This window comes from Natrix helvetica (genome assembly GCF_964273705.1).
Source record: "Natrix helvetica genome assembly, chromosome: 2".
Taxonomy (NCBI): domain Eukaryota; kingdom Metazoa; phylum Chordata; class Lepidosauria; order Squamata; family Natricidae; genus Natrix; species Natrix helvetica.
Genome location: NC_138552.1, coordinates 45,867,296 through 45,884,809, shown reverse-complemented (window position 1 = coordinate 45,884,809; position 17,514 = coordinate 45,867,296). Strand labels below are relative to the sequence as shown.

General features: G+C 38.2%; 1 protein-coding gene across 1 annotated transcript in view; it reads right to left on the bottom strand.

Moving 5' to 3' along the window:
• LOC309387348 (uncharacterized protein) overlaps positions 1 to 17,514 on the bottom strand; it is a gene marked incomplete at its 3' end in the record, with an annotated part of 50,473 nt that overhangs the window by 26,345 nt on the left and 6,614 nt on the right. The window contains exons 2-5 of the mRNA XM_081943821.1: positions 5,655 to 5,792; positions 3,928 to 3,977; positions 2,883 to 2,982; positions 1,325 to 1,413 (exon numbers count right to left, since the gene is read on the bottom strand). Of these exons, the coding sequence (XP_081799947.1) occupies positions 1,325 to 1,413; positions 2,883 to 2,982; positions 3,928 to 3,977; positions 5,655 to 5,792 (377 nt within the window). The remainder of the gene's footprint in view (positions 1 to 1,324; positions 1,414 to 2,882; positions 2,983 to 3,927; positions 3,978 to 5,654; positions 5,793 to 17,514) is intronic.

Below are 17,514 nucleotides of genomic sequence, written 5' to 3'. Positions count from 1 at the left end.
CACCATTCCCATTCCCTTCTGGAGTGTTACTATATGTTCTGCACCCACACCACAGATAAACTATTACATATTATCCTTATTAATAATAAACATATACATTTCATCTAATAGTTGAATATATATATTCAAAACAGAACAGAGGCAAGAAGGGTTTTTTTTAGCTCTAAAGTATTATGCTTCTACAAACCGAATATGTAAAACTCCATAAATATTTCCTGAATCGTAATTAACGGTTCATATAACTGCCTGAACCATAGCTATTGTTTATTATGACCAAAGTTAACTAATTGTTTATGAATCTAACCAGTGAATTTACTTTTTTTTTTCACAAGATGGTAAATGGCAGATAAACGCCTTTGATGGGAACATTCTAAGGGCCAGATTCCATTTCTTCTTAGATAAAAGGATAAATATAATAACCTACTAAAAGGATAATAATGAACAAAGGATTAAACAGATGGCCAGGAATTACAAACTGCAAAAACGTAATGTCAGGTTTCATCAGCAGCAATAGAGTGTCAAGGTCAAGAAAAATCCTTCCTTTATCCTATATTCATCAAATCACACTTTGTATCCATTTCTGAGCATTTTATTTTAGGAAGGACATATCCGGTAGCAGTTTAGGAGAGCAACCAAGATGAGAAGAGTATTAGAAGAAAAACTTAGTTAACTTCTCGTTTCCCACATAAAACACAAAACACAAATCTTACACATGGAACCAGTGTCTAAAGCCAGCCTGCATGGAACTAATTGCATGATCATTAGCATTCTATTTTGTTTCTTGCAAATCTGTGCTTAATTTAATAACTACTACCAGTAATAGTTGAAAAATTATTTAGGAAGGTCTTTATATAACTTTACATTAGCAGTGGATAATCAGTTCTTGTGCATGGCTTCATTCTTGTTTGCACTAAAAATTCCAATCTCGCGGAGCCATGTCTGAAAGTGTTTAGCCAAGTCAAGCTAGGGGTCAAGTTTAGTTGTGTAATGTTAGTGAATCTTTGATTTATTGGTAGGCCCTAATCTGGTAACCTGACACCTGCGAGAAGGAAGAACACATATCAGCAAAATACTAAATAAATGATGAATGGATTCCATTAGTCCTTTCTGTTTTAGGACACAATATAAAATGTATGAACCTCTATAATAATATGTTACCTACTGTGTTTGTTTTCTACCTACTAAGATAAACATGCATGTCTACTTCTTTAAGAGAGGCCTGTCTCCTTTTTTTAATGTTCAATATACACAAGCTTGTAACAAGCACTTTCATATCTACTTCATTTCAAATAGTGGTGATATATAGTGTCTTTCCACTGCTTACCTAACCTTGTCAATGAGAGCTTCTAAAGATGTGTTTAACTCCAACATAAAAACAGTTCGGGAATTTAATCCTTCTGTAAGCAGCACCACCTGAAAGGGAAATAAAAAACATACAGAGAATCAGCCCTAAAAGCATTTCTGCTTTCTTGTCTCTGAGCAAACATTTTTTTTCCTGTAAGAAACTGAAAAGAACATTCCCTCGTGACATCTGTGAACAGAAGAAAAACATGAGGCTTAAATGGGCACAGTGCTGCATCGGTCATATAATCTCAAGAATAAAAACTATCTGTGGTGACGCAGTGGTTAGAATGCAGCGCTGCAGACTAACTCATCACTGCTTACTCCACCAGTTCGATTCTGAACGGCTCAAGGTTGACTCAGCCTTCCATCCTTCCAAGATTGGTAAAATGAGGAGCTAGATCAACTATTAGGGGCAATATGCTGATACTGTAAAACACTTACAGAGGGATATAAAGCACTATGAAGTGGTATATATGTCTAAGTGCTATTGCTATCTTTGGATCGAGATCTTTCCACATGTCCAGACTTTACTTCCCCCAATTTCCCACTAGGGTGGCTGTTGCTGGCATTGTGGGCATTTTTCAATACATGCTGAAACTTGGCATAGTCACAGGGCACTGGTGCATACAGAGAGCACATACACCAAAGATCAAGCCTGAGCTGCTGTAATAGTTTTTGCATTTATACAATCTCAATAGCTTTAACAAGGCATTTTGTATGCTTTATAGATTACAGATAATCTTTGACATGATCATAATTGAGCTGGGAATTTTGGCTGTAAGTCATTGAAGTCATTAAGTGAGATGCCCACAACTGCTTTGCTCAATGACTGCAATTCTAGCTCTCCCCATCACAATAATTAAGCAACTGTGGAAGTCTTTAAATGACTATGCGGAGGTACCTCAAGGGGTGGGACAGCCTGGCACTAGTGGCACCTGTAGTACATGCAAACACCCCCTGCATAAAGCACAGCTTAACACATTTATTTGCTTATTTATATTTCCTATCTTATGCGTCCATGCTATCCATTCATAGATCATATGAACGTTAATTTCTCCATAAGAGCTGTTTTTTTTAAAAAAAATAGCAGCTTGTTTACAGCTTTCCATATAGTTGCTTTATCATGTGCTTAATTGCTTTGCTCCCCTCAACACCCAGAATCTCACTCCATTCAATGTAAACTTATAGCAGCAATAACCCAACACAGCCCTGCTGTTGTACTGGTTAGGTTGAAAAAATGCTGAGGATGAGGTATTAAAAAACTCAGCAGCAGCACTTAGAAGATTTGGAATACAAAATTAAGTTTTTTCCAAGATCAGAATACTCTAAAAATGTGCCTTTTGTTCCAAGTTTAAAATTCTCCAAACACTCATTCCATGATAAGAATACCCTGAGATTATAATATTTTATCTACCTCTATTTAGCTAATTCAAAACACAATTTCAGAAAAGTGCTTTTTATATTCCTAAACATTGGAAGCTTTCAAATCTTTTATCTAAAATTAAATGCAGGTGTTTCACAAAGGTATATAGTATTACCTGCCTTTCCAGCTGTAGTGCTTGAGCCTTTAAAAAACTGACCCGTCTTTCATCAAAACATTTGTTCTTTCCTTCTTCTATAAGCTGTTCATATTGGCTTCTAAAATATAAAATATCTTTCTTAAAATAAATTCAAAGCTCACTGACCTTTATTACTTTAGTACTATAATTACAATTTTTGGATCAATTTTGATGTGTTAAAAGTAATGTAAAAAGCATAACTTTTAACACATCCATTAAAATTGATCCAAAAATTGTAGTTATAGTACATGTTTATTATTGGATCTCCTTTGAGCTGATAATTCAAAAATCATACTGCTTTTTTTCTGAAATTTGTCTACCTTTTATTGTACTAAAAATAAGTTATTGTCTTGTGGAACCTAGACTTTTTTTAAAAGCCTGCTAGTATCTTATCTTATAGGATATACACTGAGTGGTAAATATTCTCCAAACAGAAATGACAATTACATCAACAATTAATTGCAATTTAATTATCAGTTTTGAGAATTATTAGACATTTGTTTAGCTTGGGCCGTGATGGCAAACCTATGGCATACATGCCCAAAGTGGCATGTGAAGCCATGTTGCCCGGCACACGCGGCCTTGCCTGTTTGTCTTCCGGGTTTCTGGTGCACATGCGCACGCAACAACCAGCTGTCCTTCACACACGCAGCAGTGCCGTAAACCGGCCTGTGCATGCATGCTGGCACTCGGTGCCAAAAAGGTTCTCAGTCACTGAACTAGGGGAAAGATAGGAAAAAAACTGCACCAGACTGAATTGCAATATTTGTTAAGAATGAACTGTATCCTCATGTTGATAGAGAACATCCCTATAGTCTTTAAACCGCTTCATTCTAATGTGTAGTAAAGATTCCTATCACAGTCTTTTTAAGTATCTTGCATAAACAATCCCTAGTTCAAACTAGGCAATCTGACAATTGCATTCTGTTGATCTCTCAGAATCTTCTACCTAATTTCAACATCTAGAGTTTTCAATATATATCAAATCAGTGTTGATTTATATACAGCCAATATGTAGCAGTACCTTAAGTCTTCCAATTCATTCTTTATTTTTATATTTTCTTCTTGCAGTTTCTAAAAAAACAAACCCCAAAGAAGTATAAATTAAAACTGATGAAAACCAATTTCTATTTATAAAACTTTGAATTTTTCTACTCAGAGTCCAATGTTTCATAAATCTAGGCATGCTGAATTATAACATCATCTTGAAGTACAATCATAAGCAAGCATATTTCATCAAAAAGAAATACTCAAAATATGAATACACATATGAAGTCATTTGTCTTCTTGATGCTTGTTAAATATAATTTGCAATTCCTAGCAAGATGCTTATTAGAGAAACCTTAGTTAATATCATAAATTATTCCTTCAGAAATTATAGAGTTCCTCCTTTTTTGACAGACACAATTCTTAGACCTCAGGCAAGTAGACAAATGTCTAACTTCCCATAGTTGGATAAAATGATTGAAAAAGTGCTCACTATCTCAAATGACATAGATTATCATGACCAATTTAAAATTAACTTCAAAGTGAGCTAGAGAGTTAAGACTGGTTAGTTATAAACAATCTGTTTTTCCTTGAACTTTCAGCATCTTTTACTAACATCATTTCTAGACTTTATTTTTGCTGTGTTCAATTCCAGCTGTTCAGATAGATTCAGAAAGTGTTTGCTTAGATAATACAACTGCATGAGAAAACAGCTATTCCATGGTCTCCAATTCTGTATTCAGTACTTTTTCATATTTACAGAAAATCAGAGGGAGATCATGAGGCTATACTGATTACATGCAAATCTATTACACCATAAAATCATCAAGCCATAGCTACTCCAATGCTCGTCTGACTGATAGAAATTTAAGCGAAAGATAAGGCAGACAAGTTTATTTAGGAGGTCATAAGTACAAGGAGCAGATCATCCATCATTCTTTGCAGAGTTACACATGACAGGAATAAATATGCTGTTTGGGTGTTTTTGAATCCAAAACTCTGTCAAATCTGCTAAATTGAGGAAATGACTCTTATTAAAAAAGCCTTGTTCTTTTTCTTTTTAAAAAGTCTTACAATACATGTTAATCAGCATTTTAACTATAATTTTTACTGTTTTCCTCCTGTTCTTTCTCCTGTTTTGTTTAATTGAATCCAGTTTTCAGAGATTGCCTGGCAAGGCTTTTCAGAAACTGTTTGCCATTGCCTCCTTTGCAGGGTTGAGAGAAAGTAATTGGCACAAGGTCATCCAGCTGGCTTTGTGTTTGAGTGGGATGAGAGCTCACAGTCTCCAGGTTGCTAGCCTGATGCCTTTATCGCTATGCCAAACTGGCTCTACCATTTTTAAAATTTATATTTATTTTATTGCAATTTTATATTTGTCTTGTAACCCATCAGCTGATGTTTCAAAGTATGAAAAAGATAAAAAGAAATAAAGAAATAGCTGCTTTTTTAATGTTAAAGAAAGTTTTATAAATTCAGATTCTTCACACACACACACATATATATTTTCCTGTTTTAAAAAATAACAACTCTATTGTGTAATCAGGTGGATTTCTGAATAATTGCAATGGTCTATTTTACGGTTATCTCAAATTCTGTAGTGCTAAAATAATGTATTTAGAAGTAGAAAGTTCCAAGCATGAGAAATAAAGATGTCAGTTCCTATATTCAATATAAAATAGCACAGTAACTTGCTTGAATAGCAAGTCTTATTGTAATCCCTTTTAAACTCTGTACACAATTAAATACAACTTTTTTTTTAACCTTGTAGTCATTCAGGTTCTTATAGAGGATGTAATGTTCACTGTTATGCTCATCTTCTCTAAGCAGCCAATTATCATGATATACCGAACACAGAGGCGGGTGATTGCACGCAGGGTCCTTCGGTTTGGGCTTTCCAACCTATAGTACAAGACCAAAAAAAGAAAAAAATGAATATAAATGAGCAGACACTAAGAATTTAAAAAGGCAATTTAAAAAGCAGGCAAGATGGAATAACACAATCATTAATGGTTTTTAATAATTTTTTTAATTCTCCAGACTTCAAATTAATCTCATAAGTATAAGTATAATCTTTATTGTCATTGTACTTAAATACAACGAAATTGGTTTTAACCTCACTGGTGCAAAATTATAGCAGAAACGAAAAAAGAAAGAAAAAGGAAAAAAAAAACTAGCATGGAGTGATTGTGGTTGTATTTAAAAGTCTGACAGCCCAAGGATAGAAACTATCTTTAAACCTCTTTGTTCGGCTGGCTATACTTTGATGTCTTCTGCCTGATGGTAGAAGTGAAAAGAGACACTGACCAGGGTGTGAATCATCTCTGAGTATCTTCCTTACTCTGCTAAAGCAGCGAGATCTGGCAATGTCATTCAGTGGTGTCAGAGGGCAACCAATGGTTTCTTATGCCGAATTGATCACTCTCTGTAGGGCCTTCCTGTCCACAGCAGTTAAAACAGCATACCATACTGTAACGCAATATGTAAGGACACTTTCTATGGCGGACCAATAGAAAGAGGTCATCAGCCATTGTTCCACCTGATTTTTACGCAGGACTCTTAAGGAAATAAAGTCTCTGTTGGGCCTTTCCAGTCACCAGAGATGTGTTGTTTTTCCAGGTGAGATCATGACTAATAAGCATTCCCAAGAATTTAAAAAAGGAAAACCTCTCCACACACACCCTCAATATACAATGGGGCAGGCTCCTCTCTGTGCTTCCGGAAATCTAGCACCATCTCCTTTGTCTTACTAGTATTTAGTTGTAAGTTGTTTCTTGAACACCATGCGGATACCTTCTGGACTTCTTCCCTGTATGCTGATTCGTCCCCTCCAGTTATGAGACCCAGCACCGTTGTGTCATCTGCAAACTTTATTATGATATTGGATGGATCAGAGGATATGCAGTCATATGTATACAGTGAGTACAGGTAGGGGCTGAGTACACAGCCCTGAGGGGAGCCTGTGCTGAGCTTCAGGGTGGAAGATGTAAAGGACCCAACCCTTACTGTTTGTGGACGATCCGTCAGGAAGTCTTTGATCCATTCACAAGTGAGGGGAGGGAAATTCAGCTTAGTCAACTTTTTAATGAGAATTCCTGGTAAGATAGTGTTAAAGGCCGAGATATAGTCTATAAAAAGCATTCTGACATAATTCCCAGATTTCTCAAGGTGGCTCAGTGCAATATGTAGAGCAGTGGCGATGGCGTCCCTTGTCGACCTGTTGCTTCTATAAGCAAACTGGTGTTGATCAAAATTTGGTGGAAGACAGGACCTGAGGTGTTGTAGGACCAGTCTCTCAAAGCACTTCATCACTATAGATGTCAGTGCAATGGGTCTATAGTCATTCAGGCTATTTATGGCTGCTTTCTTCGGAACTGGGATAATTGTGGCTGCTTTCAAGCACGATGGGACTCTAGCTTGTGGCAAGGAGATGTTAAAAATCCTTGTCAGGACCCCTATTAATTGGTCAGCACAGGTTTTTACCACTTTCCCCAACACCCCGTCTCGACCTGCAGCTTTGTTGGGATTTACAGCCTTCAGCTCAGCTCTCACTTGATGTTCATCCAGGGTGAGTGGCTGGAGGTTAGAGGACCTTTGGGCCAGAGCCACAGAGACTGATCTTTTCACCTCAAAGCAGGCGAAGAAGCTATTTAGCTACTCTACTAGCAGGGCATTAGCATTGGCTATTTTTTTCGTATTGCCCTTATAGTTGGTTAGGTGTTGTAGCCCCTGCCACACCTGTCTTGAGTAATTATTTTCCAGATACTTCTCTACCTTGAAGGTGGAGTTTTGGGCTTTCAGAAATGATTGTACCTCTGCTAACATCCAGGGTTTACGATTACTGTAAACTCTGATGCGCTTATTCACTGTTACATTGTCTGTGCATGTTTTAATGTATGAGGGTCAGTGAATTCCTGCAGCTGCAAATGTTCAAATATACTCCACTCTGTAGTCTCAAAGCAGTCCTGCAACTGGCAGAGTGATCCCTCCGGCCAGATTTTGACAGTTTTCAAGACTGGTCGTATCCTTTTCCTAAGGGGGATATACTTAGGGCACAATAGCAGAGAGATATGGTCAGACGTACCCAGATTGGAGAGAGGATTGCTCTATATGCCTTGTCAGGGGGAAAAAAACGCCTGATATCTGAGATCAATGGACCGTGGCTGATTCCCTTCCGCATATCTTTTGAGATATTGAGAAAAATAAAAGTCTTTAAGTATTCTAATTAATAAACAAACTTTAATACGAAAATAATAAAAGTAAATGAAACAGAAAATAACTAATGGTTACATTTTGATAATGAAAGCTACGTCTGCCAAGTTAGCAGGCGAACAAAGAAGAGAGGAATTTTGGAATGTGTAACGCGTGCGCAATAAATCACTTTCAGATAACATTTTGTTTTATGACCTGCGCAATAAAGCTTTCTTAGTTTAACTCTTGAATGTCAGTTTAGGCAGTTCAGGCCTAGCAAACTTTTTAACATCGTGACACCCCTTCTTTTGCTAGTCTGGGCTGACATCATCAAATCATCAATTAAGGCACATCTTCTTTCGCAGATATTCATGTTGATTTGCGGCGAGTGGTTTGTTAAGCATGTCTACAATCTGATCATGTGTAGAAACATATTGCAATTTAACAAAACCTTGCTTAACTAATTGCTTTGTGTTTTGATAACGAATGTCAATGTGTCTGGACCTAGAACCTGTAAAATGTGACTCAGAAATATAGACAACAGATACATTATCTTCCATCACGGTGATTGGTCGAATCGGACGTGTCCAGATATCTGTGATCAAAGCATCAAACCACGTTAGAGAATTACAAGCATCTGAAACACAAGCATATTCAGCAAGCATATTCAGCTTCAGTAGATGAACATGAAACAAAACTCTGTTTTCTCACTTGCCAGTAAACAGGACAACCATTTAGGAACATCATGTAACCAGAAGTGCTTTTGCGTGACTTCTTGTCGCTCGCCCAGTCGGAATCAACAAAACAAATCAACTTTGGTTGATCAGTGTGTGTTGGTTCTAGCAATAACTTCATGTGTTTAGTGTGTTTCAGGTATTTCAACAACTTCTTAATGCATGACCAATGAAATTGTGTTGCCTTACCTACGTGTCGTGATAAAAGATTAACACTAAGTGCGATGTCAGGTCTGGTCCAACTACTAATGTATAATAGTGAACCAATGACTGAACGATAGAGTGTTTGATCCTCGAACTCAGGACTTGGTTCATGTGTTAAGTTGTGAAAATCTGTTTGCATGGGTGTCTTTGTTGTGCTAGCATCTTTCATGTTGCAATGATGTAGAATGTGGTCAATTTTCTCCTCTTGTGAAAGACTAAACCCCTTCTGTGTCTTTTCAATTTGAACACCTAAATAAGTGCTAATGTGTCCTAAAGATTTTAGTGTGAAGTATCTCTGCAAACTTTTGGCAAAAATCTCACTCATTTTCTTATTTGGACCAATATAAACAATATCATCAACATAAACAAGAATTATCTCATATGCATTGTTAGATCTTTTTGTGAACACGCATTCATCAGTTTCGGACTTAATAAAGCCCATTGAATTTAGTTTGTCAGTAAGACATAAATACCACATTAAACCTGACTGTTTCAGACCATAAAGACTTTTGTTCAGGAACCAGGTATCCCCTTCTTGCTTTCGGAATCCTGGAGGGCTTCTCACGTAGATCTCTTCATCTAGGTCTGCATGTAGATAAGCTGTGTCCACATCAAATTGAAAAACTTCTAAACCAAGAATAGTTGCAGTGGTTAAAGCAATTTTTACACTTTCAGTTCTGACTGTTGGTGAGTAAATGTTTGTGTAGTCCTCAGGATAACGTTGAGCGAAACCCTGAGCTACAAGTCTGGCTTTGTATAAAGACTCACCATTTGGTTTCTTCTTGATTCTGTAGACCCATCGGGTGCCAATGACTTTCTTATTTGCTGGAGGTTTTGCAGGTGTGAATACATTAAGTTTCTTTAAACTGTCCATTTCATCCTGCATTGCATCATACCATTTGTCTTGTTCTGAATCAGGAAGCTGTTTGATTTGTGTGAATGTCTCAGGAGGAAGAGTAACGTTGCAAATCAAAGGTACTGGTGTTTTTGTCAGTTGCCATGAATAACGTTGTGGAGGGATTCCTTTTGTGGCCCTCTTGGAGCGTCTAGGAACATCAGTCTAGTCTTCTTCTTCTTCTTCATCATCATCCTCGTCCTCACGTTCGTCGCTAGCATCAGCATCCGCAGCTTGCGAAGACGGAACATCAGGTTGTGAAGAGCTGGTAGAAGGAACATCTGCCTGCAAATTGTCATTAGGCTGCGTGGCATCTGGAACACCATCTCTAGGAAAATAAACTTCAGGATCATTGGAATGAATCCTGGACCAGTCAATGTCTTCCTCAAAATTAGCAGATTGTGAAATGACAATCACATGTTTAGTATCAATGAATTTGTACCATTTTGAATTATCATCAATACCCATAAATCTCAGTCTCTTTGCTACTGTACCTCCCTTTCTTCTTTGACTTAAGGGAGTGTTCACCATAGCATATGAACCAAAAATGTGGAGGTTCTTGAGATCAGGCTTGTAGCCATACAGCATGTAGAAAGGAGTTTGATTGATTACACTGCTCCAAGTACGGTTGACAATGTAATTTGCATATTTGATTGCTTCACCCCAGTATGCGTTACTGAGATTGGCATCTTCTAGAAGACAACGCATCATGGTTTGTAGAACCCCTTGTCTTCTTTCTACGACTCCGTTATGAGCCGGTGTATATGGAGCAGATGTCTGATGAAGAATTCCATTCTTACGCATCCAGTCCTGGAAACGCTGAGACATGAATTCTGCACCACAGTCACTCTGGATTCTGGCGATGCGAACTTGGTATTGTGTAGAAACAAATGCTGCAAAGTCTTTAAAGATCTGAAAGGTCTCAGATTTCTCTCTCATAGGATATACAAATCCATATCTAGAATGATTATCTACAATTGTTAAAAAATACTTTCTGCCACCAAGTGTTGGTGGGAAAGGACCCACTATGTCAGTGTGTACCAAATCAAAAATGCGTGTTGACCGGCGTGTAGCGTGTTTGGGAATTGCAGCCGCCTTGGATTTAGCCTTTTTGCAAACCGCACAATCCAAAAACACCTTACACCCCTTTAGATCCAAACCTTTTGCGAACTCCGGCATCTTTCTAAGAACACGGAAACTGGCATGCCCCAATCTTCTGTGCCACTTGTGAATACACCTGGAATGCAAAGGTTTACCAGTTAGTGAATTCTCAACATTAACAGTTTCATGAGGACCCTCAGGCTTGCTCTGAGCAATCTGTTTCTGTTTTCTTTGTTTGTTGGCTTTAGGAGCCTTTGGCACAGTAACGCTTTCTCTCTCTGGGACAACTCTCTCTGGGTTTGCGTTGTGCCTTTTTGGAGTTTGCATACTTGCCTGTGCTTGCCCTTTAGGCTTTGGCTTTAAGTAATAAACACCACCAATCAGCATGGTTTCAGCAACAATATCACCATCTTTAACTAAGTAACTTGCTTTTTCGAGGTGGTGAACCTGGAACTTTAACTCTCTAGACAAGTGACTTTGACTAAGCAAATTACTGGTTGCTGAAGGTATGTAATAAACATCAGGGATGTGTGTATCGAGCTCTTCAATGTAAACAGTTCCTTTTCCCATAACCTTGCAAGTGTGGTTGGTGAAGGAATACAGTTCTCGATACTCGGGCTCTGGTTCGCCCATCTCTGTGAAAAGTTCCCTTCTGTGGGTAACGTGCACAGCTGCTCCACTATCTAAAGTCCACAAAAGACGTCTGTCGAACTTTGGATCAGGTTGTGGAACATTGGTTATGGCCAGTGTCACAAGTGGAGCTTGTGAATCACGCCTTGGACCACGACGGCCTTGTCTTCCGCCTCTACCTCTGCCTCTGGAATCTGTTCCTCTGGGCTGGTACGTGACGGGAGCTGGAACTCGTTGGGGACAATCCCGGGTGTCATGTCCCACACGGTTGCAGGTGTAGCATTTTGGCATCCTTGGAGCGTAGCCTCTTCCTCGGAAGGGACGTCTGGCTGGAGCCTTTGACGCTGGAGGTCGTTGCAGATGTGGTGTAGCTAACCTGATAGCTTCGTCTTCCACTAAAAGTCTGCAAACGTGGTTAACTGTGTGTTGAGCAATAGGCACGTAGTTAATCTTTGCAACAGCATCTTTCCATTCATAATTCAATGAGTTAATGATGATGCTAATCATTTGGATATCATCGATTACATGGCCATTTTGTCTCAATTCACTTCTCATTCTTTTCAGTTTGGTCAAATGTCCACCAATTCGTTCACCAGGTTTCAACTTCGAACCATGGAACTCAGACATGAGCAAACATGAAGATTCAATTGAAACGGGCCTGTAGCAATCTTCCAAAATAGCCCATATTTCTTGGGCAGTTACATCAGGTGGAAAGATACCTTGGATCTCAATTTCCATTGACATGAGCAAAGTCGTGATTGCTCTGTTTTCGAGGTCTCTCATTGCAGGTGTCCAGGGTTGACAGGGAGGATTAAAAACCATGGAATATGTGCCTTCTCTTCGAAGCAAGAGCGCAATTTCACTGACCCAGGCTTTATAATTCTCTCCTGACTCCTTTAATTTGGACTCACCAGTCAAGGGGGTGACTGTGAATACCTGCTGAGGAACAATTTGTTGCTCTGGTTGCAAATCTGGTTGTTGAACCAGGGGATGCTGGGGTTGCATCATTGGCCTTTGCGTGGCAACATCAAATTGGCTTCCTCGAATTCGCCTTTGGCTTTGCCTTTTTCCATCTAGGGAGGATTCAACGCCGCCAGGGGGTGTTGAAGACTTAACCTTTGGGGGCAAAGTTTGGGCTTCTGTAAAACTCATAGACAGATCTCTAAAAATCTGGTCCAATTGCTTCATCTTTTGCTGTAATAATTTTTCTCCGCCAGCAGATGGCAGTGCAGCTTCACTTTTTGGCTGCCTCTCCTTTCTATACGTATGTGGAAGTTCAGTTGACTCAAAAGGACCACGTGACCTCGGTGACGTGTACATGTCTCTTTGTTCTAATTGACCAATGAACTCTGTGGGGTGTGTCTTAGGCTGTTGTTTTGAAGACAAGATGGCGTCCTCAGACATTTTGGGAGTGGGGGAGCTTCTCCTACTTCGCCTTATCTCTTCAAAACACACTCTCGCCTCCCTAGCATATCTTTCGAAACGTTCTATTTGATCAAGATAGCTTTGCATTTCTTGCTCATCATCTGGGGGGATTTCATAAAATCTGCTTTCTGCGTGGGAGGATTTTTTTTGTGCCGGCAGTTGCCATTCATCAATCGTTTGATAATCTGCGAGGGTCTGGGAATGGAGTGGCTCTGGCAGAGTGGGAAGTTTTGGCTTGGCCCCCCAAAATTCATAATCTCCTGGAGATATTTTAGAAGGAGGAACCACTGACCTCGTTTCGTGGATGTCGCGTCCTGTAGCTCCTTCCCCCATATTTGGCTCGGCACTTTGTTGCTCCTGGAGTACGTTTGAAGGTTTTTGCTTCTCTGTGTCCGAGGGAGCCTCCTTGTCAGAGGAAGCTGATTCATCTGTGCTCGCCCCATCTTTCCTTTTCTTTTTTTTTTTTTCTCCGACATTGCTAATTAGGCTTAGTCGGTTATCTTTAGATAGCGCGAAGAGAAAATACAGCCATAAATTGTAACCATCTCAGCTGGTGTCATCAAAACCAAAACTCTGCTACCAAGTTGTCAGGGAAAAAAAAACGCCTGATATCTGAGATCAATGGACCGTGGCTGATTCCCTTCCGCATATCTTTTGAGATATTGAGAAAAATAAAAGTCTTTAAGTATTCTAATTAATAAACAAACTTTAATACGAAAATAATAAAAGTAAATGAAACAGAAAATAACTAATGGTTACATTTTGATAATGAAAGCTACGTCTGCCAAGTTAGCAGGCGAACAAAGAAGAGAGGAATTTTGGAATGTGTAACGCGTGCGCAATAAATCACTTTCAGATAACATTTTGTTTTATGACCTGCGCAATAAAGCTTTCTTAGTTTAACTCTTGAATGTCAGTTTAGGCAGTTCAGGCCTAGCAAACTTTTTAACATCGTGACATGCCTGTCTTAAGTTTGAGTACATATGGTCTAGAGTATTTTTACCTCTGGTGGTATACTGCACATACTGCATAAACTTAGGGAGAACAGACTTTAGACCGGCTTGTTTAAAATCCCCAGCCACGACAAAAGCACCCTTAGGGTACGTTTGCTGCTGCCTCTCGATAACATCATGTAACTTAGAGAGCGCTGTGCTAACATTTGCATCAGGTGGAATATAGACAGCAGTGATAACTATAATAGAAATCTCTCTAGGTAAATAAAATGGCTGACAAATGACAGTTAAGAATTCCACATCTGCAGAACAGTGTGCATAAGCAACTCTACTGTTAGTACATCAGTTATTATGTGTGCAAATACAAAGTCCTCCACCTTTGCTTTTACCAGAGTTGCTGTTTCTGTCAAAGCAGTGTGTGGTGCGGTTAGTTAGCTCCACTGACGCATCCGGTACAAGTGGATGAAGTCAGGTCTCTGTGATGATCATCACACAGGAGTCGCGAATGAGCTTATTAGCTGCCATCCATAGCTCTAGTCCATCAGTTTTGTTAGCAAAGGATCTAGAGTTGGTTAGAAAAATGCTTGGTAATGCTGGTCTGTGAGGCTGCTTCCGTAACCGAACTAGCACACCAGCTCTGCATCCCCGCTTCTGCTTTCACTCTCTTTACTCTCTTCGCCGCCTCCTAGGCCCAACAACGATCCATGGAGAGTCTAGCAATCATACTATGACACTCGGTATATTATGAGACTGCTGGAAGTCACTGGTAATATCTAGTCGACTAGAAGATCCAATCTTTAGTAACTCCCTGCAGGTGTAGACTAGTTTTTGCCTAACACCACTGTGACACTAGGAGCTCAAAGCTGCAGCGTCTAAGCGCACTGCCATCTTGGGGGGAAAATGCCTCAAATTAAAAGGAACTGCTTATAACCAGAGGTGGATTCCTACCGGTTTGGACCGGTTCGGCTGAGTAGGTAGTAACTTGGCCTGCCACGCCCCTGAACTGGTTCTATCCACCATCTTGTTTTTTGCTTCTGCACATGCACAGAAGCAATTTTTTTACTACTGCACATGCACGCCTGCCAGGCCCCCGAACCGGTTCTATCCACCATCTTGTATTTTGCTTCTGCACATGCACAGAAACATTTTTTTTACTACTGCGCCTGTGTGCATCAAACGTGCATCAAGCGCGTCCCTGAGCAAACCGGCAGTAAAAGAAGCTGGAACCCACCCCTGCTTATAACTAAGTGTTTTCTTATTTCTCCTTATAAGATCTTTAAGAAATATGCAAAGATTGTTACCACACTGCATCAATTAAGCACTTAGTAATAGCAATAGCCCTTTAGATTTATATACCATTTCATAGTGCTTTACAATGTGCTCTGAGCAGTTTACAAACGTCAACGTATTGCCCAAAACAATCTGGGTCCTCATTTTATCGACCTTGAAAGGATGGAAGGCTGAGTCAAACTTTGAATTTAACCAGTCAGGTTCAAATTCCTGGCTGTGGGCAGAATTAGCCTGTGATACTGCATTCTAACCACTGTGCCACCACAAGCTCATTAAGGTATATATGTCCATTATACAGAATGCATATAATAACTGCTTAAAATGCACAAAAAAAGTTTTTTTTTCTGAAATGCCATAGTTACACCCTATTTATCTGACCAATGGTTAAAATGTGTTTAGTAGTGAGTAAACATAAAGATATATATACAGGGGAAACCTTTCTTTATTTCTAGCTGCATCAAGATATATTCCATTTGGTGTCTTTGCAATGATTTCTTGGGGCACAAAATAAAATGTAATTTTATATTTCTTAAGTCAAGAAATTAAGCTCTAGTTAACTAAGGATAAAAATAAAAAAATCCCAAAACATTTCACATTTTCACTATCAATTTGCAATTCTATTATATGTCATAAATCAAGAACTAGCTATATTTATTTAAAATATTGCTCAGTTTTCAGCCTGAATTCCTCACAAAGAAAAATCAATGAATACATTGATTTCAACAAACATTTCAAATTTGTTACTTTACAACAAAAATAAGAAAATAAAAATATTTCTTTCACCAATATCACAGGCCCAAAATAAAAGGTAATTTGATATTTCTCAAGTCAAGAAATGAAGCCCTAGTTAACTACAGATAAAAGTAAAAATTCCAAAACATTTCACATTTTCATGACCAATTTGCAATTGTTTATATGACTCAATTCTAATTTGAAAAACTATGGCATAGAGAGCAGTTGCAATGATTCTTGGTAAGCAAACAAAGATGTATGTAATATTATTCTAATGTATGCACCTTTTCAGAAACATAGCAAGTCAAACCAGCTTGTCCAATCTCCAAAAGCTTTTAAAGGTTTCAAGTGTAAGCAATACATTTTAGCAGGAAATGAATTTTCTCTGATATGGCAAGAATCAAGTCTACTATTCCATTTTTCTTTGAAACTATGTTCAAATTTCATAAGGACCTCTATTAGTATAATTTAGAAGACATAAATGAGTGGTTTTGTGCTGACATTTTTTAATCTGCTGAACATTTATAAAAGTGAACACAAGTGCCACTGATTTTAGCAAGACTCACAGATATGTCAATTCATTGCAAAGAAATTGATAACAAGGCCTTAGTTTTCTGCATAGAATAGCTCAAGCAATATCCAAAGCATCCATGTAATCTGAGAACAAAAATACACTGCTTTAATATATGCTGGAATAACCAAAACAAGGGCCCAGAGAGTAAAGTATATATAACTTGATAAAGAACAAGAAAAAAACTGTTAAATAGAAGAATATTCAAAAATTCTTATTTTTTCCTGCTATTGCAAGGGTTATTTTTTATACTTGCTTCTTTATTATTTATTCTTTTATAAACTTTTCATCTTTATAGTTCCAATAGTAAGGAGAACCTGTAAAAATAGATATATTAAACCTGAAATGTTTCATCACGAATGGAGAGGATTCCCAACTGTACGAGCCTGCATCAGGATGTAAATGCTCAAGCTTCAAATCCACTATCCAAAGCCCATCAAAAAGTGAAGGCAGGACAGGAATGCTCCAATAATCATAGGAAGAAACTCACAACAATAATTGTATGTCAATATACACAAATTGTTTTACAAAGCCAAATACACTTTAGTGTATATTTAATTAGTCAATTTAAAGCATTTTTCCCAGTAGTAACCTCATTTGATTATTTTTTAAAAGCATTTTATTTGAACCTGCAGTATTTTAAAAAAATATTTCTTCTAACAAAATCCCAGAGCAAGCTTGTCTGTTAGCATCATGTTTTATAGAAAAGTAATGTGCTGCCCTCTAGAGGCATAAAAAACTTTTATTAATACTGAGAAAATTGTAAAATGACTAATTCTTCTTTCCTAAAAAATGAAGATAACACAAAGTACTTGAGTGTATTATTTTTTCCAAACACCAGTTTCTTTCAACAGGAAATAGGTCAATTGATTTTTTTAAAAAAAACATATAATTATAA